The sequence below is a fragment of the Pteropus alecto genome, unplaced genomic scaffold, assembly GCF_000325575.1.
Source record: "Pteropus alecto unplaced genomic scaffold, ASM32557v1 scaffold22, whole genome shotgun sequence".
In the NCBI taxonomy this organism is placed as follows: domain Eukaryota; kingdom Metazoa; phylum Chordata; class Mammalia; order Chiroptera; family Pteropodidae; genus Pteropus; species Pteropus alecto.
The window spans coordinates 5,468,071-5,482,817 of NW_006434839.1; the positions used below are offsets into that span (position 1 = coordinate 5,468,071).

The 14,747-nt window shown below is 51.9% G+C and overlaps 1 protein-coding gene across 1 annotated transcript in view; it reads left to right on the top strand.

Annotated features, from left to right (window-relative positions):
- Window positions 1-12,079, top strand: part of WDR91 (WD repeat domain 91) — a 25,796-nt gene extending 13,717 nt beyond the window's left edge. Inside the window, exons 8-16 of the mRNA XM_025045854.1 lie at window positions 5-49; window positions 1,795-1,985; window positions 2,778-2,928; window positions 4,399-4,493; window positions 4,643-4,811; window positions 7,035-7,143; window positions 7,923-8,035; window positions 9,436-9,633; window positions 10,569-12,079. Coding sequence (XP_024901622.1) covers window positions 5-49; window positions 1,795-1,985; window positions 2,778-2,928; window positions 4,399-4,493; window positions 4,643-4,811; window positions 7,035-7,143; window positions 7,923-8,035; window positions 9,436-9,633; window positions 10,569-10,733 — 1,236 coding nt within the window. The 3' untranslated portion in view covers window positions 10,734-12,079. The remainder of the gene's footprint in view (window positions 1-4; window positions 50-1,794; window positions 1,986-2,777; window positions 2,929-4,398; window positions 4,494-4,642; window positions 4,812-7,034; window positions 7,144-7,922; window positions 8,036-9,435; window positions 9,634-10,568) is intronic.
- Window positions 12,080-14,747: the final 2,668 nt, after the last annotated feature.

The window sequence follows — 14,747 nt, forward strand, 5'->3', positions numbered from 1 at the left end:
GCAGGATCACGGCAAGGAAAGGAAGGAGCTGTTATCTCTGACTCTGCAGGTATGGCTGTCTCCGCCTCCCACGCATGCGTGTGGGGACATGCGCATGGCTGCTGTGGGGGGCCCTGGACGGTGGTGGGATGGTGCAGGGCCCACCCTTGCCTCCCTTGATTTCTGCTACTCTAGAGCATGGTTTTGCCTGAGTTTAATCGCTTGCACTTTGGGTGTTTTGTTCATATTCTGCCTGGCTCTTCGGTGGTCCGTCTTCCCGATAGCATTTTTCTAAATAGAGGTCATTGAATGCCGACTGGAAATGTCCCCACAAGATGAGTTCTGTGATCAAATTGATTTGGGAACCCTTGCATAATGCGTCCTCCCTTAGGTTAACTCTGCATGTTAACATTAGCATGTCACGGTCCGTCAGACTCGTTGGGACAAAGACCTGTTTCCCTTGGTGTAACCCAGAGTCTCCCAGGCTTGCTTGATCACAGGGTCCTTTTCTCCTGCACCCGAGGCCCACCCCCTGGAGTTGCTGCCCCGAGGGCCACGTGTCCCCAGTGTCATGCTGTGACCCAGGCCCTTGCCACGCTTAGCCCTGGGACCCCTCCTCCCACCCCCCACTGCTGGGCATGAGTCACGGTCTGCTTGTCCTGGTAGTATAAGCTGCCTCCACTTCCGTCACATACACCGGACGGAAGGCAAAAACCCAAGGGATTTACTGTCTGCGTTTCTTGCCTGTTACTTCTTGACCATTTATCTCCTAATTGGAGCTGCTCGCCTATTTTAAAGGCATTGCTGCTGATTCCCAGCCATGTCCTAGTGCCCATTCGATGATACTAGAATGCAGTCTCGTAGGATTCAAGACAAACCTGAGCTCGGCCACTGCCATCAGGCGCCTCTCTGAGTGCGGAGGTCTCGCTTCCTCTGTCGTTGTTGTTGTTACGATTTTACTGTAGAACTGCTCCTCCTGTGACCCTGAGTAGGGCTTAGGGAGCCTCAGGAGCCGCAGGGGTGGCAGCACGCCCTGGCTGATGCCCCCTGGCCTAACTGATGTCTGGGTGAGCGGGGTAAGTGTGGCGGCCAACACTTAGTGCGGAGACTGGGCAGCTGTGGACCCCGGGGGTGGCAGGGTGTATTGGGTGGTACACTCCAGCTCCTGGCCTTGCTCTGGCTCTGCTGCTGTCCTTGGGTCTCCATGCCTGGCTAGTGGCCTCAGTCTCTCGGTCCCCACTTCCTTGGAGGGGGTGCTGGTGGGCGTGCTGGCGTACTGGTGAGGGGCCAGGCTCACCTCCGACTGACCTCACTTCACACCCAAGTGCCACCCTTACCAGCTCTTGACCTTGGGCAAATTATTTAATTTCTGCTTTCAGTCTTAGTTTCCACAGCTATAAAACAGGGTTAATAATAGGATCTCAGATGAGTTTGGGGAGGATTGAGAGATTCAGTCATATTCACACAGTGCCTGGCACACTAGCTGAGTTTTGTTATCCTAGGCCTGGCCTATCAAGGCAGTGCGTGTCCTTAATCCCGTCAGCTGTGACAGGGAGGGGGTACCCATGGCCCACTAGTCCCTGGGCCAGGCCTGTGAGAGGGGCAAGGTCTCCAGGAAGGGGCCGTCAGTGGAGCAGGTTCCCCCTATCCTGGGTGAGCGGGGTGTCGCTCTCGTAGTCCAGCACTCCTTCTAGACCTCCCTCAGTGTGCTTCGGCCACACCTAGGTGTTCTGCAGTGTGTCCCCGGATGTGGTGAGTGGCTGGGCCCAGTGCAGACCTGTCACAGCTGATTTGTCCCCACTTCCTTTGGCCCAGTGTGCAGAGAAGAAGGCCGAAGCTAGTGGCCCGGAGGTGGAGTCCTGCCCAGAGCTCCACGTGGAGGCGCTGGAGGCGCTGACGCGGGCTGCCGCAGGCCCTGAGGGTGGAGGGGTCCGGCCCGAGCAGCCGTTCCTTGTGCTGGGGCAGGAGGAGTACGGGGAGCACCACTCGTCCATCATGCACTGCAGGTGGGTTCGGGTTGGGGGCGAGGCCCAGCCACGGAAGGTGCTGACCAGTGGCGGCCGTCTCCCCAGGAAGCCTGGGTTTTCAGGCTGAGTGTGAAGGTGCGCCAGGCCGGATGTGCAAGAAGTGGGCTGGTCCCCAGGGGACTGTGGTCACCTCAAGAGTCAGAGGTGGGCTGCCATCGGGGAGTGGGGACGAGTGCTGCTCAGAGCTGCTGTTGGCCCCGTTAGCCTCTCTGTCCTTCTAACCGTGGGACTCTGAGTTTTAGTAACAGTTACCGTTTATTTGAACTCCCTAAAACTCACTCAATTTTAATTTGCTTTATGTTGGTACTTTTGGGTCAATATTTACGACTTACAGATTTTTACTTACTCATGCTAAAAACATGGCCTTTCGTGAAAAAACCCTCATGGAGCGGTGTTCAGGGGCCAGTCGGGCCTGACGGGCTCCGGAGCGGAGGGGCAGGAGGCTCTCAGTCTGCAGACTGCAAGTGTCCGAGGTCAAGGCCGAGTGTCTGAGGCCGGGGCCGAGTGTCCAAGATCAGGGCTGAGCACCTCTTGCCTACTGCTCTGCCCAGTGTTTGCCGCAGAGCTCACTCAGCATGTAATAGGTGCTTCCTAAGTAGTTCTTGGACAAATGGATGAATGAAAATTTCTAGGAATAGTCCACACCCATCATTAGAGTGTAGGCATTTTGGGATTATTTTTTAAAATGGTCGGAAAGTCAGGAAAGCAGCCATCTGAATTAGCTGAAGACTGAGGCGAGATGCTAACAGCTTCCTCTTTCTTTCATGTTAGAGTGGACTGCTCAGGGAGGAGGGTCGCCAGCCTGGACGTAGACGGGGTCATCAAAGTGTGGTCCTTCAACCCCATCATGCAGACCAAAGCGTCCTCCATTTCCAAGTCGCCGCTGCTCTCTTTGGAGTGGGCTACCAAGAGGGACAGGCTGGTGAGTGACATCTTGCCTCGTTGCCCGCTCTGTGGGCTAGGAAGAATTTCCCAGGGCCCTCCACCAGCGGTCAGGCACCACAGGCTGGGACGGGGCAGCCAAGCCAGACCCTCTCCCTCTCTCTCTCACTGGGGATTCAGGGACCACACATCCAGGACTGTCCCTGAACGCTCCTATTTGGGGGCAGCAGGGAGGTCGCTGGATTAACAAAGGTTGAAATGAGACTGCAGTGGGCCCTGGAGAACACTGTCCAGTCAGGCGGCGGAGGGCTCCTTCCTGTCTGTAGTGGTCTGGCTCGGTTTGCCTTCTGCCGGTGTGGAGAGGCTGGTTGACTTCCTGCTCTCCTCCGTCAGCTCCTGTCATCTGTCCACATTTTTGGCACCCCTCCACAAATATTCTCCGCTGCTCCCTCTTGCCACTAGGACCCCTCCCTGTGTTAAGCCCAAGGGGAGCAGCTGAGGCTGGTGGGGGCTGGTGCCGGTTTGTGGTTCACACGGGTCTGATTGCCTCCGGGAATAATCAGTGTTCTTTTTCCTTCTGGACTTTAGTATTTGATCGAGGCTTTGTAGTTCAGGAGGCAAACTTGATTTGTAGTTTTTTCTTTCGTCGTATTCCATTTCAAGGGGATCATAGCAGGTAGCCCAGGGGCAAGCCTTGTTTTTTGATAATTTTGACAACTGCAGACACTATCCTTATGGCACTAGGGTCTCGGCGTGTACCCTGGGCCGGTGTTAATTTGCCAAGTGAGTGCTGAGGTAGTAATACAGGTAGTATTCCCGGGGGATACTCTCAGACCTGCTTCTGGTGCTTCCTTCTGGTCGTATTTGTTATTATCTTTGAAGCTTTTCACCAAATAAATCACAAGTTCTTGAAGGCAAGGATAGTTTCGTCTGTTTTTTTTCTGGAGGCCTTTACAGGCCCGGAGCCAGAGCTGTCCCCAGAACACATAAATGTGACAGTCGCCCAGACCCCATGACCAGCTCGGGCCAGGACCGGGACCCAAGGAGGTGATGGCGGGTAGATCAGGAGCAAGAAGGAAGGGTTGAAATACCCATGACCATCGGGCCAGGACCGGGACCCAAGGAGGTGATGGCGGGTAGATCAGGAGCAAGAAGGAAGGGTTGAAATAGCTGGGATTTAAAACTTAAAGAGAAGGAGGAAAGAACAGAGGGTCTCATTTAATCAGCCAGAACATTTCCAGGTATATCTGAGGTGATGTCTCCTTCCCAGCCACAGGTTGCTTTTGTGTTTTTACTTCTGTTCAAGGTCAGCTCTGATGTCTTTATCTGATTGCTAGATGAGGTCCATTTTAGACAGATTTTACCTGAACCACCTGGATAAGTAGAGGGGCACTCACCCCTGCAGCCCGCCCAGACCCGTGCCTCACAGGACTGGGCCCAGCCCCCACACTGGTCCTCCCTGACCATCCTGACTCGTGCTGTTCTTCTCACCTGCCCCTTCTCATTCCAGCTCTTACTGGGCAGCGGTGTGGGGACAGTGCGCCTTTATGACACAGAAGCCAAGAAGAACCTCTGCGAAATCAACATCAACGATGACATGCCCAGGTGAGCTGCGGGCCGCCCCCTCGCCGTGCTCTGCGGAGCCTGGTCCCTCGCTGAGCCCTGTGCCCCGTCTCCTGTAGCAGGACCCCCGCCTCACAGCGAGGCTCCCCTCCCTCTGGCGGAGCGCTGACCCAGCCCCACGTGTGTTGCAGAATCCTGTCTCTCGCGTGCAGCCCCAACGGGGCCTCTTTCGTCTGTTCGGCCGCAGCTCCGAGCCTCCCCTCCCAGGTGGACTTCTCGGCACCGGACATCGGCAGCAAGGGCACGAATCAAGTTCCTGGCAGGCTGCTGCTGTGGGACACGAAAACCATGAAGCAGCAGGTTCGGGCCCTGCCCCGTGGGTCTCCTGGGGCTGGTCACACTCCCGGGAGGGCACACGGCCTACGCTCCCCTCTGGTTCTGAGTCTCTTCCCTCTGTTCGCTTGGGTCTCCTGATTCTTATTTGTGAGGAAATTTCAAAGTTTAAGTATTGAAAAGTAGTAATACTTCATTGGGTAGATTGCTAGCAACTTAAGTCATTCAGAAGTATGCCCCAAGTTTAGAAGTCACATAGCCTACTAGGGGGCCCTTGTGGCTTATTTAAATATTTTTTTAATTTAATTTTTTTAATATTTAAAGATCTTTTTGGGAGCAGTTTTAGGTTCATAGCAAAATTGAGAGGAAGGTACAGGGATTTCCCACATACCCACAAACCCCTCCACCCTGCTCTCACACAGGCATGCCCTCTTGTATTATCAGCATTCCCCCCCCCCGAGTGGCCCATTTGTTATGACTGAAGCACCTACGGTGACATGTCATAATCACCCAAAGTCCATAGTTTACGGTACCCATATACCCCTCCACCCTGCTCTCACATAGGCATGCCCTCTTGTATTATCAGCATTCCCCCCCAGAGTGGCCCATTTGTTATGACTGAAGCACCTACAGTGACATGTCATAATCACCCAAAGTCCGTAGTTTACATTAGGGTTCAGTCTTAGTGTTGTACATTCTGTGGGTTTGGACAAATAAATAATGACATGTATCCGCCATTATGGAATCATACAGGGTATTGTCACTGTGTAAAAATCGTCTGTGCTTCACCTGCTCACCCCCCCAACCCCTGGCAACTATGTGTCTGTATATTATCTCCATAGTTTTCCAGGGTGTCATAAAGTTGAAATCCTACAGCCTTTTCAGATTGGCTTCTTTCACTTAGTGTTATGCATTCAAGGATCTATTAGGAAACAGCTCAAGTCTCCTTCTGACTCCCTGTTAACTTAGAATTGTATAAAAGTTAGGGCAACAGCTAGAGGTAGTGAGGACACATACATACTTTTCAGTGACAGCCCTGTGAAAGCCGATGATTCCATGAGGAATCAGGAACTGAGGGCCTGTCCCCACCCAGAACGGTAATAGGTGCAGCTGTGACCCTCAGCCCCGGAGAGGGTAAATGATGTTTAAACTCACCTGTTTAAAGGACAGCGATGTTTCTTATTAAAACTAGTTTTGGTGCTCAAGAGTGCTGCGGCCTTTATGTTGAGATATTTTCCCGATGTTACTGGACACTTGAAAGGTCCCTACCTTATAGGTGGGCTGTGTCCCAGGTGCTCAGTTTGCACCTTAACTGCATCCGCCTGTATAAATGGTGTTCATTCCCATTTGGAAGTCTCACAGGCATCTCAAGCCTATCGGGGCCACACCTGAATTCTTGACCGCCATGCTATGCCCTGCTATGTCTGATCCTCCTCTCTAGTTCTCATCTTGGCAAATGTGTCTCACTTAGAAACTGGGTGCTTTTCTGGGCCCATGCTTCTTCCTCACGCTGTACAGTCAATTCATGAGCAGACATGGTCAGTTCTACTTCCAGAATGTGTTTGCAGCCTGACCACTTCTCTGCATTTCCAGGGACACACTGAGGCCCGCCCTCTAGTGCCCCTCAGCTGGGCAGCTGCGGGACCCTCCTGCTGCGGCCTCCACCCGGCCTCCCCACCACCGCCGGGGGGATGGGCAGACACCCACCGTAGCATGTCACATTCCTTCCTGCTTTTCCAGGTGTCCCATCCACATTCCCTCATGACCCTGTGCGCTCTGCCCTTCCACACTGCTCCAGACCCCTGGTACTTCCTGTCTTCCTCATCCTGAGCCACAGGCCCTTCCTGCCCGCTGTCCCCTCTGTAGGTTCTTGCCACATGCTATCTGGCAGACGTCTGCCCTCCAGCATCTGTTAGATGTTTTCCCTCACACAGCCCAGTTTAATTAGCTCCTTAATCTGGTTATTTTTCTCTAAGTCATTTATTTGTGGTTTGTAATTTTACGTTTCCCTGTTATTTATAATTTTTAAATAAATATTGAGTACATACAAAAGAATATTAAAATCATGGGGATGTGGTATAAAGGGAAGAAAAGCCATAAAATGGGCACATATATGCCGCCACGGTTTAAAGGTGGCACATTGCTAGGAGCCTCCCTAATCTCAGACTCCTTCCCCTTTCAGATGGAATTTGTCTTGAATTTTGGTTTGTTATTCTCTTACATTTAGTTTTTGTCTGTTTTTGTCCCTAGCTCCAGTTCTCCCTGGATCCAGAACCCATTGCTATCAACTGCACAGCTTTCAATCACAATGGGAACCTCCTGGTCACAGGGGCGGCCGACGGTGTTATCCGGCTGTTCGGTAAGCAGGTGTGCTCATGGCGCTCCTGGGCCCTCCTTGGCTGTCCCAGGGAAGAGCTGGTTTAGCCAGCTGGACCGGAGGCAAAGCCCCAGTTCAGGGTGCTCTCAATAGAACTTAACCGTGGTCAGAGTCTGCTGTCTTCAGACCCCTGTAATCACGCTGTGGCTGATCTGCATCAGCGGGCGTGAGAGGGAGGGTGGGCTTTGCGGTCCTTCGGTCAGTCTTGAGCTGTTCCATCTGCATCCTCATGGCCCAAGAGAGCCGAGAGGACATGGGAGAATGATGCCGTCCCGTCCCCTTGGTGCGTCTTGTTCACTCTTCACGGCAAAGTGTTGGAACAGTGTACCTCAGAATCATCTGGCGTGCCGTTTAAAGATGCCCATGCCAGGCATGTCCCAGGAGAACCAGAGTCAGGGCTGGAGGTGGGACTAGGGACTGCATGTTCATCAGACCCCCCTAGTGGGACGTTACAGAGGCCTCTTAAGAAGGACTCCCCAGATGCCTCCAGGCTCTGCTCTGCCTAGGGATTCCTGAACCTCTCTGTAGCCCCAATAAAAGACGCTTCTATTTAAGATAAGATAAGAAGACTAGAAACAGCGGAGTAGAGAATTAGCAAACGGAGGCGCCCAGTGACCCTGCTTCAGCAGGGGCCAGCCCCGTGGGGCCGTCCGCCATGGGAGCAGCTCCCACCCGCTGGGCGGAGGGCAGGCGGTGCTTCCCGCCCTGGCTGATGCCTCCCCGGGCCCGGCGGGAATCTTAGTGGTGTCTCCTTGCCCCAGACATGCAGCAGCACGAGTGCGCCATGAGCTGGAAGGCCCACTGCGGGGAGGTCTGCTCCGTGGAGTTCAGCTACGATGAGAACGCCGTGTACAGCATCGGCGAGGACGGGAAGGTAGGCGCGGCGGGGCTTAGGGCAGGTGCGCCCCTGCCTCCGGCTCTGAGAGTCTAGAGAGCACAGCATCATGGGCCGGGTTTAAATCCTGGCCATGCCGTTTATTAGCTCTGTGACTTTGGGCCTCTCCCTGCCTCAGTGTTGTCATCGGTAAAATAGGGAAAATAATAGAAATCGATCTCATAGGATCTTTGTGAGATTTAAATGAGTTCACTGGGAGCGGGCTATTCTTATGAAAAAAATATCCTTCTCTCTCCTTGTTTTAGCAAAAATGACTCATCCCAGTGCGCACGAAGCAGTGGGGTCTGGGTTTGGGGCTGGGATGTCCCTTGTTGAGCTTGGTCATTGGGCGGTCACAGCGTGGATGTGTGGAGTTTGCCAGGGGTCTGGGGACAGCTTCCCAGAGGTGGTGTTTTATAGGCTTGAGCAGAGTCAAGAAATGTAAAGAGGAAGGTGGGGAAAAAAGTAAAAATAAGTGCCCCTTGTAGAGTCCTTCTGGAAGGATGTTTGGAAAGGGAGCTGAGGCTGGGGGTGAGGGTGGGGCTATGCAGAGGTGGGAGAAAGACTTGCTTTTCATGTATACGTTTTGGATTTTATGCTATTTATCTGTATTATCCATTTGAAAACAGTAATTACAAAATAAATTCTTCATTTGAAAAGTATGAGAAGGGACTTTTAAATTAAAGTTTGGCTTCCTACTTATTTGGGTAGGATTCTCAATTAACAGGTAGTCACCCCCAAGAGGCCCGTCTTTGGGGTAGGCTAAAGGATGACACACTCTACAGTGCATGAAGCTAAGTTTATAACTGACTGCTCATGTTCCGGTTGATTGCACTGCTGAGAAACTGGAAATATATTTGGAATTTGTCCTTTCTACTTTGTTCCTATGTCAGGAAAATCTAGTTGGATTTTAACCCTAATAATAGTAGTAGTAGTAGTAGTAGTAGTAGTGGTAGTAGTAGTAGTAATAGTAGTAGTAGTAGTAGTAGTAGTAATAGTAGTAGTAGTAGTAGTAGTAATAGTAGTAGTAGTAGTAGTAGTAATAGTAGTAGTAGTAGTAGTCGTAGTCGTCCTAACCCTAATAATAACAGCAGCACTCGCTTGAAGCACTCCCCTGCCTCAGAGATAGGACTCCATGCACAGGCCGTTGCCCACCCTTCTCTCCCAGGGTCAGGCCAGAGAGAACGTGCATACTCTGATGTGAGGCTGCTGACTATTTTTCTGGAATTTCTGGCCTGAAAAATGCTTCAATTTTGTTGGGAAGAGATGAGACTGGGTGGTCATCCCACTTCCTTTCCTGGTGTCCTGTGGACCCATCACTTCTGCGCTGGGGACTGTCCCCGCTCCACTCAGGCCGGCCCCCGCTGAGAGGGCACTTTGGTTGTTCTTTGTGGTTGCAGTTCATCCAGTGGAACATCCACAAGAGCGGCCTGAAGGTGTCCGAGTTCGGCCTCCCTGCGGACGCCACAGGCCCCTTCGTGCTGTCCGGTTACAGCGGCTACAAGCAGGTTCAAGTTCCCCGGGGCCGGCTCTTCGCTTTTGACTCAGAGGGAAATTACATGCTGACGTGTTCCGCCACAGGGGGCGTCATCTACAAGGTACCTGGGGGTGTCCTGGTGGGCCGGGAGCCTCCTCCCTGGAGTCCTGGGCGAGGCTGAGTGGCTGTTGCCATCCCTGCCCGCATTGGCCGTGGGAGAGCCCTTGACCCAGGTGGGCAGTGCCCGGGGCCCCTGTGTCGCAGGGGCTGATTCTCCCCCTAGGGAGAGCGAGCAGGGGTGGGGGCAGGGTGTGACACCTGTCCTCTCTGCTCGTCCAGTTGCGCATTTGACAAGATTCTGCCTCTTTTCTGTCCATGTTCCTTAGCAATAATACCTATTATAGAAGACATTAAGAAATAGGGAAAAGGGTGGGAAGTGTGTTGGTTTGGGGGAACATGCCCCAAACAGGTAAGTGCTTTATGTGGGCTGTTTTAGTTGCTCTAATCATGTATAGATTTATTATTTTATTGGCAGTTCCGAGGGTCAAGGACATTACAACCCACGACTGAGACAAATCCTAGGGTGGGATTTGTCAAATCATGATATAAGTTGTCCACTTTGTTTTGTCTCTTCGTTTATCTGTTTGTTTTAATTCTCATGTCAGAGCTTCTCTGGTTCATGTACCTTTTTTTTGTATAGTTGTTTGGAATTATAAATGTGTTCTATTTTACTAGTGTTATCAAGTAGATAAGTGGTGAGGTTTGTGTTAGAGTCTAAGCGCATATTTCTGCTGCCCCATAAATTCAGCTCTCGGCCTTTTAGAGCCTATCAGGGACTTGTTTTCCACTTAAGATTGGAGTAACCGGAGTTGGGGGGGGGGCGGCATTTCCTGCTCCAAACAATTAAACAGATTTTCTGGAAAGGTGGGCCCGAGTGCCCTGGCACATTCTCACGTTGGGGTGGCAGCCCCCAGGCTCGGGGTTTGGTGGGTAAAGTGAAATGTGTTTGTGAAAGGTGTCTGCTCACACCTCCTCCTCTCTCCTATCCCCTTGCAGCTGGGTGGGGATGAGAAGGTTCTGGAGAACTGCCTGAGCCTAGGTGGCCACCGAGCGCCTGTGGTCACTGTGGACTGGAGCACGGCCATGGACTGCGGGACCTGTCTCACTGCCTCCATGGATGGCAAGATCAAGCTGACCACCCTCTTGGCCCACAAAGTCTGATGGGACCCGCCCTGAGGGACGGTCAGGGAGGAAGTGTTATTCTGGGGGTCGGGGAAAGATGAGACAGGAAGATGCTCTACTTCCGGCTCCCTGCCAGTGCAGGGAATCTTCAGGGAAAGGCAGTTTGGAGGCCCAGGGTGCTGTCCAGCTGCAGGGACTGGAACAGGTGCCACATGGAGTAGTGGCACAAATTCTCCAGAGACCAGCACGCTGGACTGTGCCAGAAGCACACTCCAGACGGCGGGAGGAAAGCTCAGGAAGCAGGAGAAGCATTGCGGCGGCTGCTCTGTTGGCCCAGGAGAGATTGACAGTATTTTGTATATATTTGCTCAGTTTTCTTTTTTCCTTTTTTTTAAAAGAATGTTCTTGTGGTTACATGGTGTCTCTTTCTGAAATGTGTATATGCAGCAGTGTTTCCCTTCACCTTTTGCCCTGTGACGGTCAGCCCAGGTCCCCTTCCCCAGCTCTTACCTCCCCAGCCACGGGACTGAGTCTGAGCCTGACCAGAGGTTCGCTTGTTGCTTTGCCATTGGAGGACATCCTCTCTGTTCCTCTCCATTGGCTAAGGTTTGTGTTGTTCCTGTTTCTTCAGGTTCAAGTCTAGGAGTCTGTAGTCTTCCTTCTCTTCCCTGAGAGTTGGGAGCTTCTTGGGATGAGGGTAGAGTCTGAGGCTTCTCCTGGCCTCTCCATCCTGTGGCTGTGGTTTCCTGGTACCCCTTCACTGTTCCTCCTCCCAGATTTCAACTTCACATTCTTGAGGCCGAATGGAGGCCGCCACCAGCGCCTTCTGCTGGTCAAGGGCCAGAAGCCTGGATCGAGTGCTGGGCTGGAACTTAGAGTTCAGGCCATTCCCTCCGCGTCCACTGCCTGGCCCAGGCCACCCTCTGCTCCTTGCCTGACCTTGAAGAGTCAGATGCTCTCATGGGGTGAGCAGGAACGCTTGCCCTCCTCCCACCTGCATTCGCATCTGAGGCCGGGGGGCAGTCTCTGCCCATAGGCCTCGTGGTGGGAGTTCAGGCCTGGGTCTCAGCCTCCCACCCTCGATGGGGGCAGCCTTGTTGCCAAGCTGCTTGGAATAGCCACCGTAGAGCCCCTTTGGGCTTTGGCCCAGTTCTGGGGTGCAGGTCTGGAGTGCTACCTACTTTTGGAAAATCGTGAAGAAATTGGTACTATAGCTTTGGCTTCATTCTGCTGGGAGTTGGGAGGAAAGAAGGGTGGTATTTTTATGGCTCAATTATGACAGAAAACACCAGACACTTAGTAATAAGTAAGTTACTTACACGTTTTTACCCGTTTATACTCTAGTAATCCTCCATTCAAATAAAGAAAACCAAGACTTTTCCATTTATAAATGTTCCCATCTTCTGCATTGAAACAACAACCTTGTTTATCTCTCCCAGTGACGCTTCAGGACATTTGAAAAGTGGTCGTGTGTTTTATTGGAGTGAGGGAATTCATTGACTAACTTTTCTTCCAAGTTTTTTCAGTTTCTGGCTTATTACCCAGTCTCTCTACTCACGCGGTCTCCACAGCTTGCCGCAGTGTTTTTAAGGATTGTGGAGAAACAAAGAGCACTTGAGAAGCTGTCTTTTCTCTCATTTCCTTATGCTCCAGGCTGGACACTCACCTCCCTCTTGTTCTGAGCTTGGCTCAGGGCTAGATTGAGGGTCCACCAGGAGGGATTGTGGGGGATTCTACAACACTGCCTAAAGACACAAACCAAAGCACCATTAACTTCTGACCTGTTGAAATTAGCAAATACATTTATTATGTGCTGCAGGCACCCCTGCCTCCTCCTGGCCTGTTTCTCCCCAACCCTTACTCCATCCTGAGTGCTTGTCAGCATGCCCTCATCCCGGCGGTCCTCCCTGTCCCACCCTCACCCCTGCAGGATGAGCCGTCATCCTCCAATAAAGCATGTCAAAACTTAGGCTTACCTCTCCTTCACAACACCTGCTCGCATCTACCCAAGACCCCAGCAAGACTCTTCCATTACCTTGGGTGAGTGCAGCTAGGAGACGATTGAGCTAGTCCAGCCTCAGGCCACCAAACCTGCGTGCCCAGTGCGGGCATGGGCCCTGGCTCTGGTGAGAGCCTTGGTGCATTTCCTCACTCACTGTCTCGAGACCTGTCTGCCTGCCTGCCCACTTCTGCTCCAAGGCCTTCGGCCCCCTGCGTGTAGCACTGAAAACGCTCCGGACTTGACTCCAACCCATCCAAAGCCCACAGCTCAGGTTCATCCCTGCTTGGGCTTCTCACCTTTTAAACAGAAAGATTTTTGTGCAGACACACAGGTTTCCTGCTCCTCAGACTTCATTTTTCAGCTGGCTGTGGGAAGATGTTTTAAGGACACGAATATGGAAGGAGTGGTTTTAGTAATAGCAAGTATCCTCTGTTCCTTTATTCATAAAACAAAACGATGCACCTCCGCCAATTAGAGTTGGGTTTGCCCTGGCTCACAGGCTGTGAAAGCAGAAGATCCTGGAGGTCAGTGGCCCCAGTGCCTTCGTGGAACCAGAGAGAGGGCAGATTTTGCCCATGTGGTTTGCCCTCCAGAAGCTGGAGTCAGAGCCCAGGTTTAACTGGCAGCTAGATGACCTTGATCCTGGGCTGGTTGGTTTTCTGACTTGAAACCAGTGATTTACCTCCTTAAAACTGGATTGACACACTTTCCTGGGCCAGCCTATATCCTTAGGATTAAGGATGCATATTCAAGAAGAGAGGTGAATGTGCTTTGGAGAAGCCAAAGGTACCACACAGGTAAAAGGGAGAGTTCCTGGCTCTGGAGTCGGATCTCCAAACTTGGGGTCAAGCTCCCCTACCTGCACCTCTAGGATGAGGAGAGTAATCGATCTATTATTAGCTGATTTTTTGTAACTCACATTTCAAATGGCTGTCTTGACAGTTTCGCATTTTGGGGGCAGACTCAGTTCTGATCATCCTTTTGCCTCAAAATGCGGTAGAAGATGCACCTGTGACTGCATGTGCTTGCATTTTTAGTTGTGTCTGTGACCTGGGGATTTCTTTGCCAGCCTCTTTTAGGCCGCTTTAAGTTGTGATTGTGATTTTAACCAAAGCTAGATGCCGACTCCACCTGTAAACTGCTGTGCCCAGCATCAGGCTGAAAGCAAACCAGAGAAGACACCTGGGCAGCCTTGTGGAACCACACTGATTGCAGAGGGAGCACCTTGGCTGCCAGTTTGAATAGTAAACATATTAGTTAACACCTACTTTAAGATAACAAGTGTTAACAGAGGCTTTAATTTCTCTTCCTGAACTCTAGGGGGTCAGCTTGCAGCCTCCTCCCCTGGGGTGTATGACCCCAGCAGGGAGCACTGAACTTGGCTCCTGCGAGAATCCTGAGCTTTCAAAAATGCAGATTTCCCTCCTCCCCTCATCCTAATAATTTCTGATTCAGGGGACCCAGGAATCTACACTTTAACAGAGACCAACCAGCAAGCTTCAAGTGGAACCACATTTGGGGACTGTTAAAAGAAAAAATACTCTTAAAATTTTTGATGACACTTGTTAAAAAACGATTAAGCAGACTTTATTCTACAGTGGGGCTACTCCAGTGGGCTTCTGCGGTGGGGAGAGATTGGGTTCAACTCCTAATACAACAGAAAAGTGGAAATTTAGAACCGAGGAGCAGGTTGGGGGTTGGTGGATGGAAATATTAAGAGGAAACATCAGGGGTAAGGGGGGATTCTGGCTTAACCGACCTTACAGGATTCTTGCTGGGTGGTCAGATATCACCTGGGGGGCAGGTGGTGAAGGATGAGGACCCCCATCAGTTTCGAAGGTGATTGGATATCGAGGATGGGGCCAAACCAAATTCGCAGGATTTGTGCTAAAGCTGGACAATGTGGAGATGAACACGGAAGCCCAAAATTTAGGGCCTAGTGGAGAAGAAAGTTCAGAGGAGCCTGACTGGACTTGGGTCAGGGAGGGACTCTGTCAGGACCCAGGACAGCGGGGCCGGCCATCGCGAGCTGCCTGCAGGGGGCGCGCCCG